This window comes from Strongylocentrotus purpuratus, unplaced genomic scaffold (genome assembly GCF_000002235.5).
Source record: "Strongylocentrotus purpuratus isolate Spur 01 unplaced genomic scaffold, Spur_5.0 spur5_scaffold_18, whole genome shotgun sequence".
Lineage (NCBI taxonomy): Eukaryota > Metazoa > Echinodermata > Echinoidea > Camarodonta > Strongylocentrotidae > Strongylocentrotus > Strongylocentrotus purpuratus.
The window spans coordinates 17892835-17912146 of NW_022145603.1; the positions used below are offsets into that span (position 1 = coordinate 17892835).

Consider the following 19312-nt stretch of genomic DNA (forward strand, 5'->3'; position numbering starts at 1 on the left):
AGTTATAGTCTGATTATCAGACCTTTTTACCGAATGGTTGTAGGTTTTGTGCTGCACAAAGATTCTATCGGTTTAATTTTGGCCATTACAAGTAGTGGGTTATTGATGTACACAAATGCACATGTACCTTTACAGCTCATTTTATGTATGCTATTACCAAAGAAAAAAGATGTCAGTCAGTCACTCAATAGTGTCTTACAGTGAAGTCTAGAAGGTGAACGCGTTTCCTCGCATGATATGAATATTAGGACACTGCTAATGTTTAAATTTCACAGATATGACATACATGACATATTCATAATTCCTACAAAGTTCTACAGAATTCGATGTTATAGCTGGAAAAGGGACATACTATCTTTAATAAATATTCAGGCGAGTAAGAAAAAAACAACAACCAAATTAACTTTTTGGTTCTTCTTTTGGCTCTCTCAGCTTCAATTTTGCACGATTTTAAGCGACAATATATAATTAAAAAAAAAAATCACTTCGGGGGCATAAAATGAGAACGCCCGCCGTAAAAAGTTGAATTGGTTTTGCTTTTTTTTTTGCGTGCATTTTGAGCCGACACAATTTGGTAAAATTTCTAATTCGTGTTTTTGTTTGGCATGCACTATATTAATAGGCCGCTGACTGGATTACATTGGTTATCCTGTTTCAGTATAGTCTTCTAGTGTGTCATTGGATTTTCTAGTCCATCGAGGCCCATTGACCTTGTTGGACAGTTGACGCACAGTGTTTTAACAGATTTGCGTATGCGTTTCCTGATTTTTTTAGAAACCAATGCCAAATTGAATTAGAAGGAAGTGCTTAAATAGCCGGGTTAGTAGGTAGACTGTCCAGTGTACTCGTCTATTTGCTGATAGACAGCTATGATACATGGAGCTGTAGGGCTTTTTCGAAGGACATGTATAACTTACCACTTTCGATTTGTCAGAATCTAGTTCAGGAATTTTCACTTTGCAGGCCACTGCTGATAAATTACAAGCTGGTCTACATTGTTTCGCCATATTCTCTGGATTAGGTCGGTACATTATTATATTTGTGGACATCAACAAAGAAAGGACAAACGCTTCTGAGCAAGTTATTTTATTCGTACAGTTTAGGATTTTAATATCATTTTCTTAAAGCTCAGTTCTTCAGGCTGTCCATATACAAATTAGCATCATGAGTGTACCTATACGCGAGACGATCGCTCCTGCGCCGACTATGATAAGATCAAGGAGCACTTTACCAAAAAGAATTACTGAAACAGTGCAGTTCATCCGGCCCGCAGGTTCCGGTTATCGGCCGGGCTACCATGAGACTGTTGTCAATCCCCAACCTGCTGGCCTGCCATATCCCGAAACTTACCCTCAGCCTTTCCGAAGTCCGCGCGAGCGACCTGCAGATTATCTTCCGCTGGATCGAATCCATGAAGACGGACATCCGGATATAGCACGCTTCACAACAGATGAGTTCAAGGAATTTCACGAGTACCTGACGAAATCTACCGAAAATGGCCGAAGTTTCCAAGGGTCTGGGCAGATCGACCTTGAAGACATTGCGGTAAGATCAATAATTAAACAAAAATAGATTTAGGGAAGACGCACGGGTCTACGCGTCTGTAAAAAAACCAAAACGTATTTTGATTTGCCGCGATGGTTCTTGTGTCTTTTAAATCTTCATGATTTTATTTTACAACTGTTGGTCATAAAGGTGGAATAATTTTGTTTACCCCAATTTATGGAATGATCTTGGCAATGATTTATTCCTAATAGATCTAGATAACAGTATAAATTCTCAGATCGTATTGAATAATAATTTGTGAGTGTTTGTTTTGCGTGACTGCTGGAGCATGTGTATGCTACTATGCTGATCAACTAGGGGACCTACGTCCTTAAGTCATAACTGGCAGTAATGAGGATTAATGCCTCACAAAAGGGCACTAATATTGCCTATCGACATGGTTTTGATCCTCGGGCCACACCGTTACAAGGGCGAGGCTTTGCCACCGAATCATAACTCTACGCAGCAGGGCTAATAAAAAAGTAAGAAAATGTAATAAATTATCAATAATTCATTGCATTTCCCCCCGGTTCACAGTAGGAAAAAATCCTCTGTATGGCCATGCATTATCGTTCACAGCATGGCCACATGGTCAAAAATCATTCCATGAATTGGTTTAAACAAGAATTATTCCACCTTTATGACCAACAGTGTACATGTATGTGAATTCTAATGTCTTTAATTTCAATTCAATTCATTAAAATTTATTTCTTTCCTAGAATGAAAATGAATGTTATTTATGAAGCATGAAGCAAGTCCCTAAAAAAGATGTTGTATTGTCCATTATCATTTTGTTGCTGTTGTCGGATCACCGCAAGTTTACCTTAATGAAGGAAACGGAAGACAATCTGTCACCCATCAATATACGTTATATCGATTACTCATTGACACTGAAATATAATTATGCAGGTACCTAGAAATATGAGCTAGGTGACCAAGAATTTATCGAACATAATAGTTCGCAGGCTCAAACGCTTGTCAGTCGTAATGCTTAAAGGTAATGCAAAGTTTTGGGACGTTTTGAAAATTGGATTGTTAGTAATTCTTAAAATGTTGATATACTTTGATGCCCCTGTGAATGTATTATAAGCACTAGAAAATTTAGCCCCTAATACACTTCTGCTTTCGAGAAATTGAATTATCAAATATTTACCGGTGCTCCCGGTAAATTTCAAATATTTCCAATAGCGCCTAAGGTCTTTCCATGATAGCTGCGACCATGAAAATCTCAGAATATGCAGTTCTGATATATAATTTCCAAACGGGAAAAGCACATCGGTCGATTGTTACAGTAGTAAAAAAAACCCCCATTGTTTTGAAGCTACAGAAATATCAGTCTTGAGAGGGTGCTATACAACATTAAGAGTTTACTATTCACTATTTCATCACTCGATTTCAACAGCGGCAACGATCATTGAATATTGTAAAATCGCATATGCTTCTAATACGATCATTTGAACCAAAGTCATGACCCCATACCAAACTTTGTAATACTTTAAACAGAGTATACTATCCCAACTGCAAGGTCTACTGCACCAACTATTATCTGAACCATGAACCCTACCACATACATGTCTGTACTATAGCTTTTAGCTCTCAATTGACATAGCAAAGGACTGACAAAGTTAGTTTCTGCTCAAAACTATATGGAATTGTGTTTATAAGTGTCAAATCAGAGTGTGTCCGCAGGCTACACTGTGGCCTATAAAGTTAGATTAATTTTCCTTACTTTTTCCCATGGAATGATGGTCAAAATATCCTCTTATAACCTTATATGTATATGATATATGTGTATTTATATTTTACTAAAGGCGTCATTAGACGGACATTTGGAGTGAAAAGTGAGTCATTAATTAAGTAAACATTGTCATTAGGAGGACAATAATTCTACAGATCGTTTCGGGAAAGGGTTTAGGGTTAGTTATATATATATATATATATATATATATATATAAAACTCTACGATTCTTTAGATTTAAAAATCTTGAATGAGATTTTCATATTCTCGCAATTCATGACAAGAGTAAACAAAATAGGTTCCAAGAAGGCAATCAAGGCCCCTCGGCCCAGCGGTGGCAACAGGAGGAACAGGAAAAGGAAAGAGAGTTACGGAATATCTACATGTACAAAGTCCTTAATAAGGTTCATCCGGATATCGGGATATCCGGTCCTGCGGTGTCCAATCCTTATCCAGCACAAATCCAACAGAAATAGTGTGCAGCTGCAGACCCTTGTTAGTCGTAGGACGTAGTGCAGTGTCTGAACTAACAGACTATGAATACAGCAAGTTTTAGTACAACCCGGCCATAGCTTCTGTATAATTTACACATGCTTTAGCTGCTCCGGTATTTTACACAGCCAGCGACTGGCAGTACTATAGGCCCTCGCTTAAGTCTATATTGAATTGTGTTTAAGTGTCAAGTTAGAGTATGTGCATGCATACTACTTTATCCAGTATTAGGTCATTGTCATCAGAGGAAGGCCTGAATTAGTGACGTATCGAGATCGGCCTTGGCCTCAGGAGAGCCATTTATTTATTTATTATTATTATTTTGTTGTACCTGACTGCTAAGAAAGCATGTGTATGCTTGTAAATAATGAACAAGGGGACCGACGGCTTTCGGAGATGAGGATTAATGCCTTACCAAATGGGCACAGGCGCATGCATCGCCTTGGTTTCGAACCCGCGTCTCCCTTTTCAACTTACCGATCTATGTACTTTCAGTATAATACTTGCTTAGGACTATATATGAAGAGGTCGGTTCCAAAAGGTACTACACGTTTCCAGTAGCCTCATACACTGACACTTTCAAAAAACTGAAATCCCAAAATATAGTTAAAAATGGCATTTAAAAATCAGTTCGTTTCCAAAAGGTAGGCCTACTTTGCCCAATCAAGTCATGCATTGTAAATTGCATACAGTTTGCAATATTTTCGGTTCCAAAGAGTACTATATCCAATTTCGGATCCAAAAGGTACTACAGCAGGGGGTAAGAGGACACTTTTTTTTTTTTGGTCTCGAAATTTGAAAATTTGACATTTTGCTCCGTGGTGGGGGGGGGGGGGGGGGGGTAAGGCGACCTTATTTAGATCAGCCTTCGGCATAATTTAAAAAAAAAAATTATTTAAAAAAAGGGGGGGGGAAGGGGGGGGGGGGGTTGTTGCTCCAAAATACACACATAAACAAAATGAAGGGGGGGGGGGTTCAACCCCCGAACCCCCCCCCCCTGCGTACGGTGATTGTTAACATTTAATCGGCCAGATTTTGAACTCCGAGTGTGGCGGAATTTCTTTAAATTGGTAGGAAATGTCCACTTGCCCCTCCGTCAAACACCCTAGTTGCCCAAACATGACAGTATAATAAGTGGTTTTGAACGTTAGCATTCCCTCATCTTCTCTATGTTATTGGAAAACAGAAATTGACAAATATCCTATAAAAATGAGAAAAGTATGAATTTTTGGTCGGTCTGTTGTCGGTCTGCTGTCGGTCTAATTGGTGTGACTTAGGTGTGGGGGACCACTTGTTAAAGTTCAAGTCCAAGTTCAAAAACCTCCTTTTGAAGACAATCATACCTTTCCTTACGTTTCTTAAATTTCATTTTTAGAATATCCAAACAAAGACCCTGGAAGGACTGAAAACACCATCTTCTGAGGCAAACCAGGGAGCACTACTTGACACTCTGCTGTCCCTTTGTGAGCTGAGCAATCTACGAGATAAAAAGTGCGTTGACTTCTTTACCGAGGCAGGGTTCAACGACATCTTTAGAGATATCTGGTTGGAACTACATGGCAATGATCAGGTAAGGACATGCCAATATAACTTCTGGATAGGAAAATTTTAATTGAGAAAGATATAATCTACAAAGGTATTCGCCAATCCTACTACCTGTATACCTGTATACCTGTATACATGTGTGTGTGAATAAACTAATTATATACGTGTATACTGCATACGAAGATTTCAAGCTTCTGATTGGTCAAAACTACAGGCATGAAATTTGCTACTGATTGCTTGAAATCATAGCGAAAAATATTGACCGGGCAGAGTTGTACTGTACTTGCCCGCAAAAAAGCAAGAACGCAATGGTTGCTCGTGCATGTGTGAAACGCGTACAATGCTTTCCTTCCATTCTACAATAAAAAAAACTTTGGCAGGCGTGTTTTGTTAAAATATTCCCTTTTTTGAGAATTGAAAAGGGGGATGTTGTATATAAAACAAATATTGACTGCTTTAGTGTCCAGGTCATGGTTAAACTAGAGCTCCGTGATGATCACGAGACCACACTGTGCCTCTCGACTTCTTCTGGGGACACAGTATATTTTCGAGATCACCTTGGGCAATATTTTAACTGTGCCACTCAAAGCAGTCAATATTTGTATGATATACAAACGTAAATTACATATGTTTGTAATGATTGTGTAATAATAATGATATTAACAATGAAAACGATACTTTCACTTATAACAGATAATGATAATGATAATAACAACAATGATAATCAATAGTACAAACAATAATTAATTTTCTAGAGGACACAAGGCGATATGTGTGTATGTGTGTACGTATCTGTGTGTGGGTGAGACCTAGAGAGAAAGAGTGAAAATGTGTATGTGTGGGTTTACAGCAGTTCATCATGCGGACGTTGAGTTCACGAGCTGATATATGAACCTATCTTTCCTATATAGATCAATCATCCAGGCCTCTACATCGGTTTGAACCTCCTCATTGACGCCTCCCAACGCTTTACGGAGAATAGCCCCGAGCTCTCCCGCCAAATGGGCAAGAACAAGGTCGTGCTAATGATCCTTGACAAGTTGCGCGATCCCTTCTTCGACGTCGAGGCCTTGAATCGCGACGACGAGGAGCTCAAATGGATGTCGAGGAGGGAGTTGTTGAAGAAGATGTTCACCTTGCTTTACAATTGTATCAGGTATGACTTAAATTTCGCTCAGATATGACGCTGTGAATCACCGTAATAAGAAAAGAAAACAAAAACTGCCGCGCTTTTTAACATGAACGGGAAGTGCGCGAAACAAAGTTCTGCGCACATTTCGCACTTAGTTCTGTGTTGAAAAGGTGGGAAATGTGCTTTTAAGTGTATAACACTTAACGCTATTATTTAAAAAAAAATGAAAAAACCCGCCGCGGTGTTGCCACGTTACATCTTTGCGAGCTTCTTTGGTTGTCAATTGCAGTGGCTCCGGTATTATTGGGTGGGGTGGGCTGAACATGCCTCAGTCACACCTTTGCTATTTCGCTTGCATATTGATGCGTATTTTAGGCAAGCCGTTTTAACATTTAGTCCTATTTCATGATATCAAGAAATAGGAATAAATGTTGAAACGGCTTGCCATAAATACGCAGCATACGCAAGACAAATACGCAAAGGTGTGACTGAGGCATTACTGAGCGGTTAAAATGCATACATAGGAATATGCAGTGAAGAAGACAATTGACTGGTCAGGAGCAGGCTGGTTGCAGCATTTTATTTTTGAGGTTCTCTCCTCTTTCTCTTCCTTTGTCTTTTATATGTATGATTTTCACCTCTTTTGTGTGTGTGTGTGTGTGTGTGTGTGGGGGGGGGGGGCTCATGTTACTTGTACCACAGGTCAGCCGTCAGATGGTAAAACGGTCTAACTCGAAATTTTGACTTTTTGAGGTAAATTCACTTTCCGGGTAATGTGAGGGCGCTATTTCCAATGGTGCTATCGAGAAAATCCCATCATGTCTTCTTTTAGAGATAATTTCCGCTATCTTGGTACTTTTTTGTATTTTTCCTTCAGATTTGATGGTAAAACGGTCTATCTCTGAGTTAGCCCATTGCCGGTAATATCGTGTGGGGGTAAAACGAGCTATCTTTAACATAAACCTTTTAACCTTCTGAATTGAGATTTTTTAATCATCGCTGTCAGATGGTAAAATGGTCTATCTTCGATTTAGTAGTATGGCAATAGTGTTTATGGTCTTTCTAGAAGATAGACCATTTTACCATTTTATGGTGTGTAGTGGGAGTGTATTCATGTGCTGTGGTTAAACAGTCTATCTGCACAAAAATCTCATTTATTTTATAATTAAAACCCCAAATAAGCACAAAATTCTTCAGTTATCAGTGTTCAATATGCTTCTTCTTGTCCTATTGCTAAAAATGGATTATACCCATCTCCTAAAAAAGCTGAAACCTCTAAACTTCAAAGTCATTTTTCTCAGAACAGCGAGTTTCGAGTTAGACCGTTTTACCATCTGACGGCCGAGGTTGTCACCGTAACGCACGTCAAGTAACCATTTTTCATAGGCGTAAATTCGTTATACTCGTCCGTTTATCGTCGGTGTGTAGGCCTTAAAGTGACTGGGTAACATTGTTGAAAGTTGAGGGGGAAAAAATGCATAATTTCTGTATGAAATGTTACTTATTATATTCCTTTTACTAACCTTTTGTACTAACCCTCTAACATGCAAATAATTCTGAAAAATTCTCAAACCACAAAGATATCTATGGTTTTCTTTCAAGGTGTCACTGTGCAACACCCTCTAGCGGTGATTAACAGTAAATTTTCCCAACCATTTTTGAATGTTCTTTTTTTTAACCGTTTGTCCATGAAGACATAAGACAGGCTCTTAACAATATTTTGACTTAAATGTCTGGATTGGTATATAGAGCAAATTCATTGGTTTGTGACGATTAACATTCACCTAAAATGTAATTGAATTGTAATAATATAGTTGAGAGAATTAAGGAATCGATCAGATCAGTTTTTCCCAATTTATATCATTAATTATGGTCTGTTTTCACTCAAAATTTCAGATTGTCTAGCATTGAAGTCCCTACCTTAGCACCACTTTCTCTCATCTGAACAATGCTACCAAGTCCCTTTAAGTCATGGGTCATTTTTTTTCATTTTTTTTCAGAAACCATCCTGACAACCGACGGTTTTTTCGTATGATCGAGGCATCGGAACTTCTTAAGCCTTTCTTGGATTGCCGATTCTATATCTTGCGTGCAAAGGTTATCTATTAATTGATAAGCTATTGATTTTAATTATTTATTCACTTCTTATAAATCATTTTATTATTAATTTATGTATGCAGGCAGGTTTGTATTATTTTATTCACCTTTTTACTTATTTGTTATAGATTCAACTTTTTAAAGGGAAAAGCGATGCGTCTACATTTCGTTCTCAGCGTTTGAATTGAATAAAATGAAATAAATTGCAAACATTGAATTACAAAATAACAATGGTACATTGATACATGCAGGTACACCAAAAGAACATGACACGTAATGGCACCAACAAAATAAAGTTACAAATTCATAGAACACTTTATAACAGTATAAGGTTAGATGTGGCTGGAAACCGATAAAACGCTCAGCACCAATACTAAACGGATCGAAAAATGTAAACGTTCTAAAGCTCAAAAGTTTGCGGAAGTCCAAAATTCATATAGTTTTATTTTTATTAATACATCCTTTTCATTTTTATGAACACATTGATGATTTTATTTGTTCAAAGATTTGTCTTCTTTTATTATAATGCTTTAACACTTAAATTTTTTCTTTTTTTTCTTCATTTTAGTATGTAAAAAGTTACATGATACTGAATTATTTTGTTGTATATAATATGTAAATACAAAACAAACAAGTTTTACATTCATATGTATAAACAAATTTAGAGAAAAAAAATCTTGCCAACGGATGGAACTAGGCTCGACTATAGCACTTGTGCTAACTTCTAGTTCCCTAAATTTCAACTTCACCTAAATATAGTAATACACATATATACGTATATATATTTTGTACATTTAATAGTATGCAGATGTATGTCTAAATATTGTTTTAAAACCATTACTTTTCAATCGACATTACTCTTATGTTATGTATACATGTATCAGTATTATTTTTTGCATTGTATGATTGTTCATATGTACTGTCATTATTGAATGTGATGTGTTGTTGTTAATAAATTCAAATTCAAATTCAAAATTAAAAAGTAAAAAAAGAAAAAATCAAAAGTTTCAAAATATTGTTTATATACACTTTCCCCTTATTCCTTTACACAGGCGCTCTTCATTCTGGCCTACATTGTGACTGAAGAGGAAAACATTGATCTTAATACGACGAGCCTCAACATCGAGTTCATTGTCAAGGTCCTTCGTAGGGCCCTGGAAGACCCTTCCCACTACTCCGCTCACTATAACTTCTTCGCCGTTGAGGTTGTGGAAGCTGTACAGAGAGTAGCGGCTAACGACCATAACAAGGTAATAATGAAAATAATAATGATACTAATTAGTTATTATCTTGTTTACTCATGGGTGCCTCACCAGCTTCAATGTTGTTCTTCCTCAGGGCCCTGCATTAGTATTACCCCGATGATTGCCAGTACCTATTTACACCTTCACGTAGGTAGAGAGTGGCAAGTATGGATTCATGCCTTGCCAACGGATGTTAGTGCCGGGCTGAGATTTGAACCCTCAACCCTTGTATTGTCGAAAGTCAAGTGCATGAACCGCTATTCCAAAACGCACCCACTTGAACTGACACAATGGCGTAGCGAGTGTCCCTTTGTGAGGAGGCAACGAAATGGTGGGGGGGGGGGGGGCTGGGAAGGTTTTGGGAGGTGGCCCATGTATCTTCTTTTCTATGTGGGCGAGGGTCCTACTCGTAAAATAAAAACCGAATTTAGGCTACTGCTTAGGGGAGGGGGGAGGGGGGGGGGGCTTCCGGAGGTGGTCCAGGGTACTCTTCCTTTTCATGTCCATTTCCCCCTTCACCACCACTACTACTACAGCAACTACTACTACTACTACTACTGCCACTTTTAATAATAATGATAATAATACTACAACTAGAACTACTACTGCTACTAGTGATTTATAATAGTAATGATAATAGATTTGTAAGACGCCAAATTACCGATCTGTACGTCAATTTGTCCGTACCTATCAGTACGCCAAATCCACTTGAAATTAAATGCTCAAGGCGCAAATTTCTTTTTTTTCTCCTGTAAGGATAAATTCATCGAGGCTGGTGTCCTTCCTCACCTTGTTACCATGATGGACGAGACAAATTCTAAGGAAGAACGCAACTCTGCCCTCAATGCCTTGTGGGTGCTTTCATTTACAGCAAATAACAAGGACGTCATTTTGAATGAGAAAGGTTGCATCGACAGTGAGTTTGATTGTACACGGGTACGGTTTTGCTTGACCGTAGAACATGGAAAACTGGGCCTTAGGGTCTGTTCTTATTTAAAGACTGAATCCATGGGCATGAAAGAATAATACTTATATAATTTCTAAAATATAATTGATTGAAGGTCTATTGATTATGATTTACAAAACATATGCTATATCTTTAAACTATAACTTTGGAAAAACAATCATTTCGAAATCATATTTTTCAATTTCGATTAAAAAGAGAAAAAAATAAGTCGTCCATACTTTTGTATATATTGTGTGTATTAGTTTTATCCTGGGCCTTCAAGACCAACAGTATTTTCGGTCAAGAGGCAACCTTGTTTAAATAAAACTGAAATGGATAAATGAATGAATAATATTACCATGATAATCATCATTATCATCATCATCATCAACATCATCATCGTATATGATTAACTCTCATGAACATATTTGTTATCATTTTGATTTCTTACTGAATCTGTAAATTGCATTTGTCATTTGATTTGTTGATATATCATTTGTTTGTTCACTTTTAATTTGTTTATTGTTTGTATTTGAAATGTTAGTAGTGATTCTTTTTTTGTGCGCCCTGAGTGGCATTACAGGCAAATATGTGCGCTATATAAATCTTGAATTATTATTATTATCATTGATATTCTTTTTCATATCATCTTAATTTTGTTGTTGTTGTTGTTCTATTTTGTTTCAGACGTGCGAGCTTGCATTGGCGTTGATGATTATACCCGAACCTGCCAAGCAATCCTATGGAATCTCCAAGATCAAGTCATTACAAGACCAGAAGCGGTAATTATGACTTTGGGCAGATCAAGGATTTTGTAAAAGAGACTGGATAATTAACATTCCTACAATTTTCTATTAATAAAAAAAAAATTAATAGGGGGGTGGGGAGGGGGAAGTGTTATTTGAGTTGAGATACTCTTTATGATAATTAAAATATCGAGGAAGGAACTTCCAGTGAGATTAAAGCTTGAGGCCTGAGATGAGGTCGCCATAACGTGGCAAATAACATATATAAATTGTACTCTTATAATGAAATGCATGTCAAGGGGAGTAAGAGAGATCAGAAATCCCACACTTATAAAGAGCGAACCTTACTGTTTATTTCATAGAAGAAGGAAGAGGATAAAGATGACAAACCGGAAGAGAAAGGTGGAGATGGCAACAGGTCAAACAACGGATTAACGTCACCTGAGACCGGTAACCCGGAAGTAGACCGCAAGATAACCCCGAAACTTCCTCACGTGATGATCAGCTACCAATGGGATGTCCAGAAACAGATACTAAAGGTCAAGGACGTTTTGAAAGCGCTTGGATACAATGTTTGGTTGGATGTGGAGAGAATGGGTAAAAATTATGCGACATATATCTGCATTTGTTTATTCAGGCATCAACATCTTTCAAGGGATCCGGTAACTTTGTTTTAGATCCTTTAAAAAAACTCCTTGATTTAGCCCATGCTGCAATGATAATTATAAACCTTTTGGTCAGTCAGGAACCCCATGACTTTTACTAGCCGATCACCTGTCTGATTATCAAGATATTTATGATTGAAAATCGAAATCAAATTTTGCGTTTGCCAAACGGTTTTCATAACACTATACAGTCTATTGGGGAAAACGAGTATGGTATAACCGGTCACTCAAATGGTTTTTGAGGCACTTCTTGATCATTGTGAAGCGCGATTTTCTAAGGGCTTCAACACCATCTCACATTGTTAAACGATCCCTTTAAGGGAGAGGGTCGGCAGTTCCCATGTGAAGAAGGTCATAATTCACTGACACCAGACTTGGTGGAAATGAATGTACCATTACTAGATGGAAAATTCTGAACATAGCAAACCCGTAGTCCAATCAAGATATACCCCTTGTCACTCGGATATTCAGAGTAGGCATATAAGTCTCTAGTATCCCACCAAGATCACTTTATTCGGGATGTTTTATTTTAAGGCCTTTCTTTCGCCCTACCTATCTCCACTATCACAGAAGCTACATACTCCTAATTAAAAATTGCTCTGGATAGTCCGAGAAAAGCTCCTCCTTTCGACACATAGAAACACAGGCGTCATTGCACGCATATATCGTTCCGGTTGTCTCATTTTCGCTCGCTGGAACATTGCCAGCACAAACCACTGACCTCTACCTCCTTGACGGATCATCGCCCATTCCCATTCACTATACGTTAAGTACTAAAAGGCTGTATTGTCTGACCGTTCATGAATATTCATGTTTTTGCTTACCTCGGCAAAATGTTTGCTTTTACTAAATAGAAAAATGACGGTGGGGGGAGGGGGGGGGGGGGGTTGGATGAAATGGACATAATGAACCAAGCAGAAATGATCTATGATAATTCATGCCTCTTATACTTCGTGTGCTTGACCTATAATCTTAAAATCGCTTGGCAAACTGAGTCCAAAGTTCGACTTGTTTCACACGTGTATTATAGGCAATGACGAGCTTGCAACGTATTTTGATCAAATTACGGTGGGTAAACTTTCAAAAGTCATTGGGACATGAGGGTTCCAATGAAAGAGCTAGTGATAACGTACGGCTGGTGGATGTGCTTTTTTTTCAAACAAAATAATTTTTTTTAACGATTTTGTTGGTAAAATTCCATAGGCTAACATGTTTGGCTGCTGACTCTGACGTTATGGGGCGTTGTGAAATGAGACTAAACGGAGCTATATGGCCATTGATACCAGCATCATCAATACTATTATCATTACTATAATTGTTATCATTATAATTATTAGAATCATTATTATCATATTTATTAACAATGATATTATTATTGTCATCATTTTTAGTATTTCATATCATCATTATCATGTTTATTATCAATGATATTATTATTGTTCTGCCTTACCTAGGAGGCTCAACCTTAGAGGCGATGGCGAATGCCGTGGAGGAAGCATGTGTAGTTATCATCTGCTTCTCAGAAAAGTACAAAGACAGTCCCGCGTGTCGAACAGGTATGTACTAAATTAATAGGAATATCCTAATTAGGAATAACATTATCAGATGTATTTGTCGTTGGTTTGTTTGTTTACCTGACTGCTAAGAAAGCATTTTTGTTAATAAGCAACCATGGGACCGACGGCTTTAAATCCTATCTGCACTTATTAAAAAAAGGAAACGGGGACCATGGGGACCAACGGGTACCGCAAAGGCATTATTGGCTGTATAGAGGGGGGGGGGGGGAAATAGCTACAATTAGTGCAGTCCTGCTTTGAGTTCTCTCCGAGGGACTTTGGAATGAGAATGAATGCCTTACCAAAGGGCAATAACGCATCGACTTGGTTTCGAACCCGGGACTTCCTGGTTACGAGACTACCGCTCTACCGCTGCTCCATCACGCCTCCTTCCAATTGGTTGTTTGGCTTTATTTTACGTAGGCCTATATGTCTAATTTGTATTAAACGAATTCGATTTCACAGCAACAAACTCCGTTTTGTTGACGATCAGCCATGCATGACGTCTTCCGTCTTCTTTGTTAGGGCAGACAGCCAGTGGAACGGATTTGTTTAAAACAATTATGGAAATGCGAGCATTACATTAAACAAACAACACACTGTTATTCCTGGCTCTTTTTTGTTGTTGATTGAGATGTCATAATTATGAAAGGGCAGAAAATGAACTTTCGAAAATGTGATTTTCTTTTTGAAATTGAGACACTGTTTGCCAAATTAATTTTGGTACCCTTAATTCAAATTACTTTGAATCGCTCATGCTTGAAATATGCATCATATGAGTTGCATCAAATGACAGAAGAGGATTGTCAATTATTAATTATAACTGTGATTAAGTTCGGATAAAACATCGATTTCGTTTTTTTCTGGGACGCACTGTATATATATATACATATATATCACAGAGATGATGTTCTGCGACGGGGGAGATATTTAATAGGGACTCTAACTCTCTAAAAGACGTTAACACGTGTAAAGGTAGTCAATGTTTTGCACACAGGGCTTTTTTCAACTTATATATTTATATAAACATACATACATTAGATTCATATATAAATCCAGTTCCGGAATTTTAGAGCGCCAATATCTAATTGCCTAGTCAAAGGCGCTGTTGATATTTGGACATTAATATATATTATTAAACAAATATTGAATTCTTCGGAATTGACCGGACGAATTTTTTCCGAGTGATGATATAATTTACCGAGGTCGGTGGCCTGTGATGACAAAAAAATTTGGGGAAGGAATTATCTTAGCTACCCCATATACTCTGTACTCTTGCTGCTCCTGACATATTGACACAGCCAGAGACTGACGTACGAAGTAAGCTCAGATCAGGGCTTTTTTATGGAAACGTGTTCAGGTATCAATTAGTTTAATTTGTGCCTGTGTTCAAGCATGTCGTGTGTCAAATCATAGGCTGTGCTTACATACTACAGACTACAACTGACCAGCACTTAAAATGAATGCTGTGTCTCATTTATTTTCTGACTGAATAGAGGCAGAATACGCGTATAAGCTACGCAAGGATATTGTCCCTCTGAAAATGCAGACCGGCTACAATCCCAATGGTTGGTTGGGTGCCATGTTGGGGAACAAATTCTACATGCAGATGAACACGCTGGACTTGGTCCAGGAAAACATGGCACTTTTGGTCCGCGAGTTGGCCGACAGGGGGCGCTATCCGTCTGATGAGGACCAACACGTGGACGATGACTACATTCCAGGAGCCAGTGATCCCATGCAGCCACCTTCTCCGCCTTTCGTGCCGCCACGACCGGGCGCTGGTCCACCGATGTCCCGTGGTGTTTCACTTGACTATTACTCACCGCGTACAGTGAGCCCAGTGCACATTGGTCGACCGGGTTAGTGAAGATTTCAAGTTAATGCATCAGTCACACCTTTGCGTATTTGGCTTGCGTATTGCTGCGTATTTAAGCTGTTTTAATATTTATTCTTTTTTCTTGATGTCAAGAATTACCATTTGTTTACAACAGAAAATTATTTCTTGATATCAAGAAATAGGAATAAATGTCAAAACGGCTTGCCATAAATCCGCAGCAATACGCAAGCCAAATACGCAAAGGTGTGACTGAGGCATTATGTCTTTCGGCCAGATATTAATCTAGATTTGCCACTCTCCACCCAGGTGTATTAAATTGAGGCTCAGTAGGAATAAATTCCTTGAATGCTTAATAAATAACAATGGCGATGGTGACAATGATAACAATAATGCTAATGATGCTAATGATAATAATGACACTGATAACAATATTGTTTAGCCAGGGAATTAGCCTCATCAGCACCAATGCTGTTCTTCCCGAGGCTGAGGGATTACCCCAGTTATGGCCAGGTACCCATTTAAACCTGGTGAAGGTTTGAATCCCAGACAGGCTCTGACACTTGGCAAGACATGAATTCACACTTGCCACTCGATCTGGACATATTAAGTGTATTTTTGATATTAAGATTATTATTGTTATTGGTGTTTTTATACATTGTTATTATTGTTATCGTTCTGACTTTTATTGCAACATTAATTATCATTATTATTAATACAATTATCATTTTATTATAATTAATTTTGATTACGATGATGATGACTATTTTTTTGTATATTACTATTATAATTATTACTATAAGTATTATTATTATCATTATGTTGTTGATGTTGCTGTCAATACACAGATGACACGATGCGGATTTATGAACATCGGCCCATGGTCCAATCACCTCCGCCTCAACGAATCGTGACAGAAGTCCCAGTCATTGTTGAGAAGATTGTAGCAGTACCAGCACCGGCCCCGACTGTTCCAAAAACTGAGGGTGGGTGTCTTCATCTAATTAAAGCCTCGGTCACAAATGCCATTACGAACTGCTACGAACGCCGTACGAACAATTTTCAGATAATGGAAGTTCGGAAAGATAATAGAAAAACACTGAGGGAGATTCGTACGAACGACAATTTCGTACGAATCTGCCTGTTTTTTTCATTGTCTTCCCGAATTTCAATTGTCTGAAATCGTTCGTACGGCGTTCGTAGCAGTTCGTAATGGCATTTGTGACCGAGGCTCTAAGTTCAATTCATTTTTCCCAATACGGATAAAATCAGACACAATAGGAACACACATGCAAATACTAATAATGAGGGAATAGAATATAATATAAATGTGTGTGCGCGTTTGGATGTGGGTGAGCTAGTGTGTTTGGGGAATTAACTAATATGCAAAGGCAACGTGAAGCATCGACATATAAGAAAGCTTCAAATAGTATAATAATAATAGTGCATCATTTGTTATGCACCATCCATCTAGTATTGACTACTATTGCGGCGCAGAGGGATAGCATTAGAATGAGTTGCATAGAGAAATGAGTAGGAAAAAAATCACATGTTGACGTCAATTGAATTATACTCGATATAATACAATTAAATCACAAAAACCTAATCGCTACCTTACTCGTAATCCTATACTTTTAAGAAATATGAAAGCCCCGATAAATTTTCGCCGGAGCAAATGTTGGGTCACCTATATTCAAACATATTCTAATTTTTCAATTTCTAGGAACAACCTGTGTACAGATCGTGCAACAATGGGATTCAGGTGAAGTTATTAATTGGTTACGTCGGAACAACTACTCTCACCTTCAGAACTGGTTCTTAAGCTACAACGGAGAAGACTTAATGGGACTAAAGAGGATCGCTGCGCAGGCTCCAGAATTCTTCTTTGGCAAACTAGAGCGGGAGTTCGGCTTCAAGTCACTGTTGGAAATGATCCGTTTCAAGAACATGCTTGATGCGATAATTTAGTAACCTATGCATGAAATACTAGATTAGTAAGAAGAAGAGTATTTAACGGTAGGCTATCAGGGCATCCGCAGGCAGACTAATTCAAATCGGGTTTCATTTTGTTTCAGTTCGTTGTTCATACGGTATGGTATTTTTTATCGTTATGAACCCGAGGTACGTTATCTTTATGATGATAACGCGATAAATATAGTAGTTTCTTTTCTAAGTAAGCATATACATGTGTAGGTCTTTTTATCTTAAGTGTAGACATTAAAATCAGTGATTACTGTTGCATTGCTCATGAAATTGACATGATTAAGGGTCAGAGATTGTAATAGAAAAACAAAATTGGATGTTTTATAGCTCTCATATCAATCAAGAAATTAGGTGCTCAATATAGCCCAATATTTTCTAGATAGCATAAAAACAGTATTTTTCTTTATTATCAGTCTTGTATATTATCAGTTATAAACATAACAGGAAATAGAAACAGAAAAAGAAGAAAAAAAAAAAAAGAAGAAGAAGAAGAATTTAGAGGAACAAAATATTCAGAAGTAGAAGACACGTTATGCATATGTTTTATCAAATAGTCTTATTCAATGACCTAATTATAGGTTTGAAGGTTTTTCTTCGGCATGTATTATACAATTATAGCTCTTTGAGGTGTCTTAGTATATAATTTGTTTTAGCATAACGTCATAACATATGAATCCTATATTGTTAAGTTATTGATGTTCACCTATATCTGAGATTTACGTAAAACATGCTTTTTAAGAGAAATGTATTTATGTCATAATTGTCATGTTATTTTATGTGATATATGCACTATTATTTGAAAATATGAAAGGAATGAATCTTCATCCGATCAGATCTGAATGTCTATTTCCATTTAGCAAGTTTAAAATAAACGTTTTAGGGGTCGACGGGCCACCAACTAGTTTTGTAAAGCTTTTATAAAAGTACTAAAGCCTTTTTTTCCCTCATATTATAATGATATGTATATCATAGTTCTGTGTATATCCACGAAAATACCCCGATCATTTACAGATTCAAATATTTGTAAAAGTAGAGAGTTTGTCAAAAGGTCAACATATTCATTTGCATTTATACAGCGAGTATTACAGATTTTCTTTAATAAATATGTATTTTTTAATTTCTAAAACAATGATCGACAAACAATGTTCAGGTTTAGTATTTTCAGGCTGAATTTGTATTCATTTTTTTTTCGCCATAACATGAGGGGGGGGGGGGGGGGGCAGGGGGCGTGGGGATGGGGGAGGCATATGTCCCTTCCTATAGTTCCACCGCTGAACAATGAATCATGATGCTATAGGCAAACAGCATACGGCAGATACGGTACACTTTATTTACTTTCTATCCATCAACAAAAGAGGTGTACAACATAAATTATTACCTTGACTTAAAAAGGAGCACTTTTATTACAGCATTCGTTTTTTTAATGTGAAAGACCGGTACCAATGGCACGATAAGCCCATTATTCTTTTCCGACATGGCGCCGAATTCAAGTGACTTTTTTATGTGAGACAAAGTGCAATTGATTGGGAGAGTTTGGAGAGTCTGGTTCGAGTTGTTATCAATTGAAACGAACTGGCCAAACTCGGTGTATAAATGGCTCTGATATGGTGCCCATTCTATATAAGATATCAGTGATATTAAGTGATACAGACCCTATTAATAAGAAACAGTCCACATCGTATGAGATCCTTTTTATTTTCTGTGATATTGCACAGATTTTAGGTGCGATGATGCCGATTTATGTGAAATGATGCTTATTTCTATCACATTTTCATACATTGTAAGA

General features: G+C 37.5%; 1 protein-coding gene across 2 annotated transcripts; it reads left to right on the forward strand.

The window, feature by feature from the left end:
* The first annotated feature begins 772 nt into the window (after positions 1 to 772).
* Positions 773 to 18658, forward strand: LOC764345. Of its 2 annotated transcripts, XM_001200615.4 has the most exons (12): positions 776 to 1545; positions 5151 to 5345; positions 6232 to 6476; positions 8453 to 8549; positions 9602 to 9799; positions 10550 to 10709; positions 11427 to 11521; positions 11848 to 12082; positions 13605 to 13706; positions 15203 to 15568; positions 16392 to 16529; positions 17267 to 18658. In XM_001200615.4, exons 1-12 carry the CDS (start codon positions 1165 to 1167, stop codon positions 17509 to 17511), a joined length of 2457 nt encoding a protein of 818 aa, XP_001200615.2. In that variant the 5' UTR covers positions 776 to 1164; the 3' UTR covers positions 17512 to 18658. The 2 variants fall into 2 exon arrangements, with proteins under 2 accessions (XP_030845200.1, XP_001200615.2); XM_030989340.1 differs by lacking the exon at positions 15203 to 15568 and having other exon boundaries at positions 773 to 1545.
* Positions 18659 to 19312: the final 654 nt, after the last annotated feature.

Coding starts and splice junctions, on each gene's coding strand:
- LOC764345 (XM_001200615.4), top strand. CDS start 1,165: ATGAGTGTACCTATACGCGAGACGATCGCTCCTGCGCCGACTATGATA. Junction 1,546..5,150: donor TCGACCTTGAAGACATTGCG/GTAAGATCAATA, acceptor TTTCATTTTTAG/AATATCCAAACAAAGACCCT. Junction 15,569..16,391: donor AGTGCACATTGGTCGACCGG/GTTAGTGAAGAT, acceptor GTCAATACACAG/ATGACACGATGCGGATTTAT.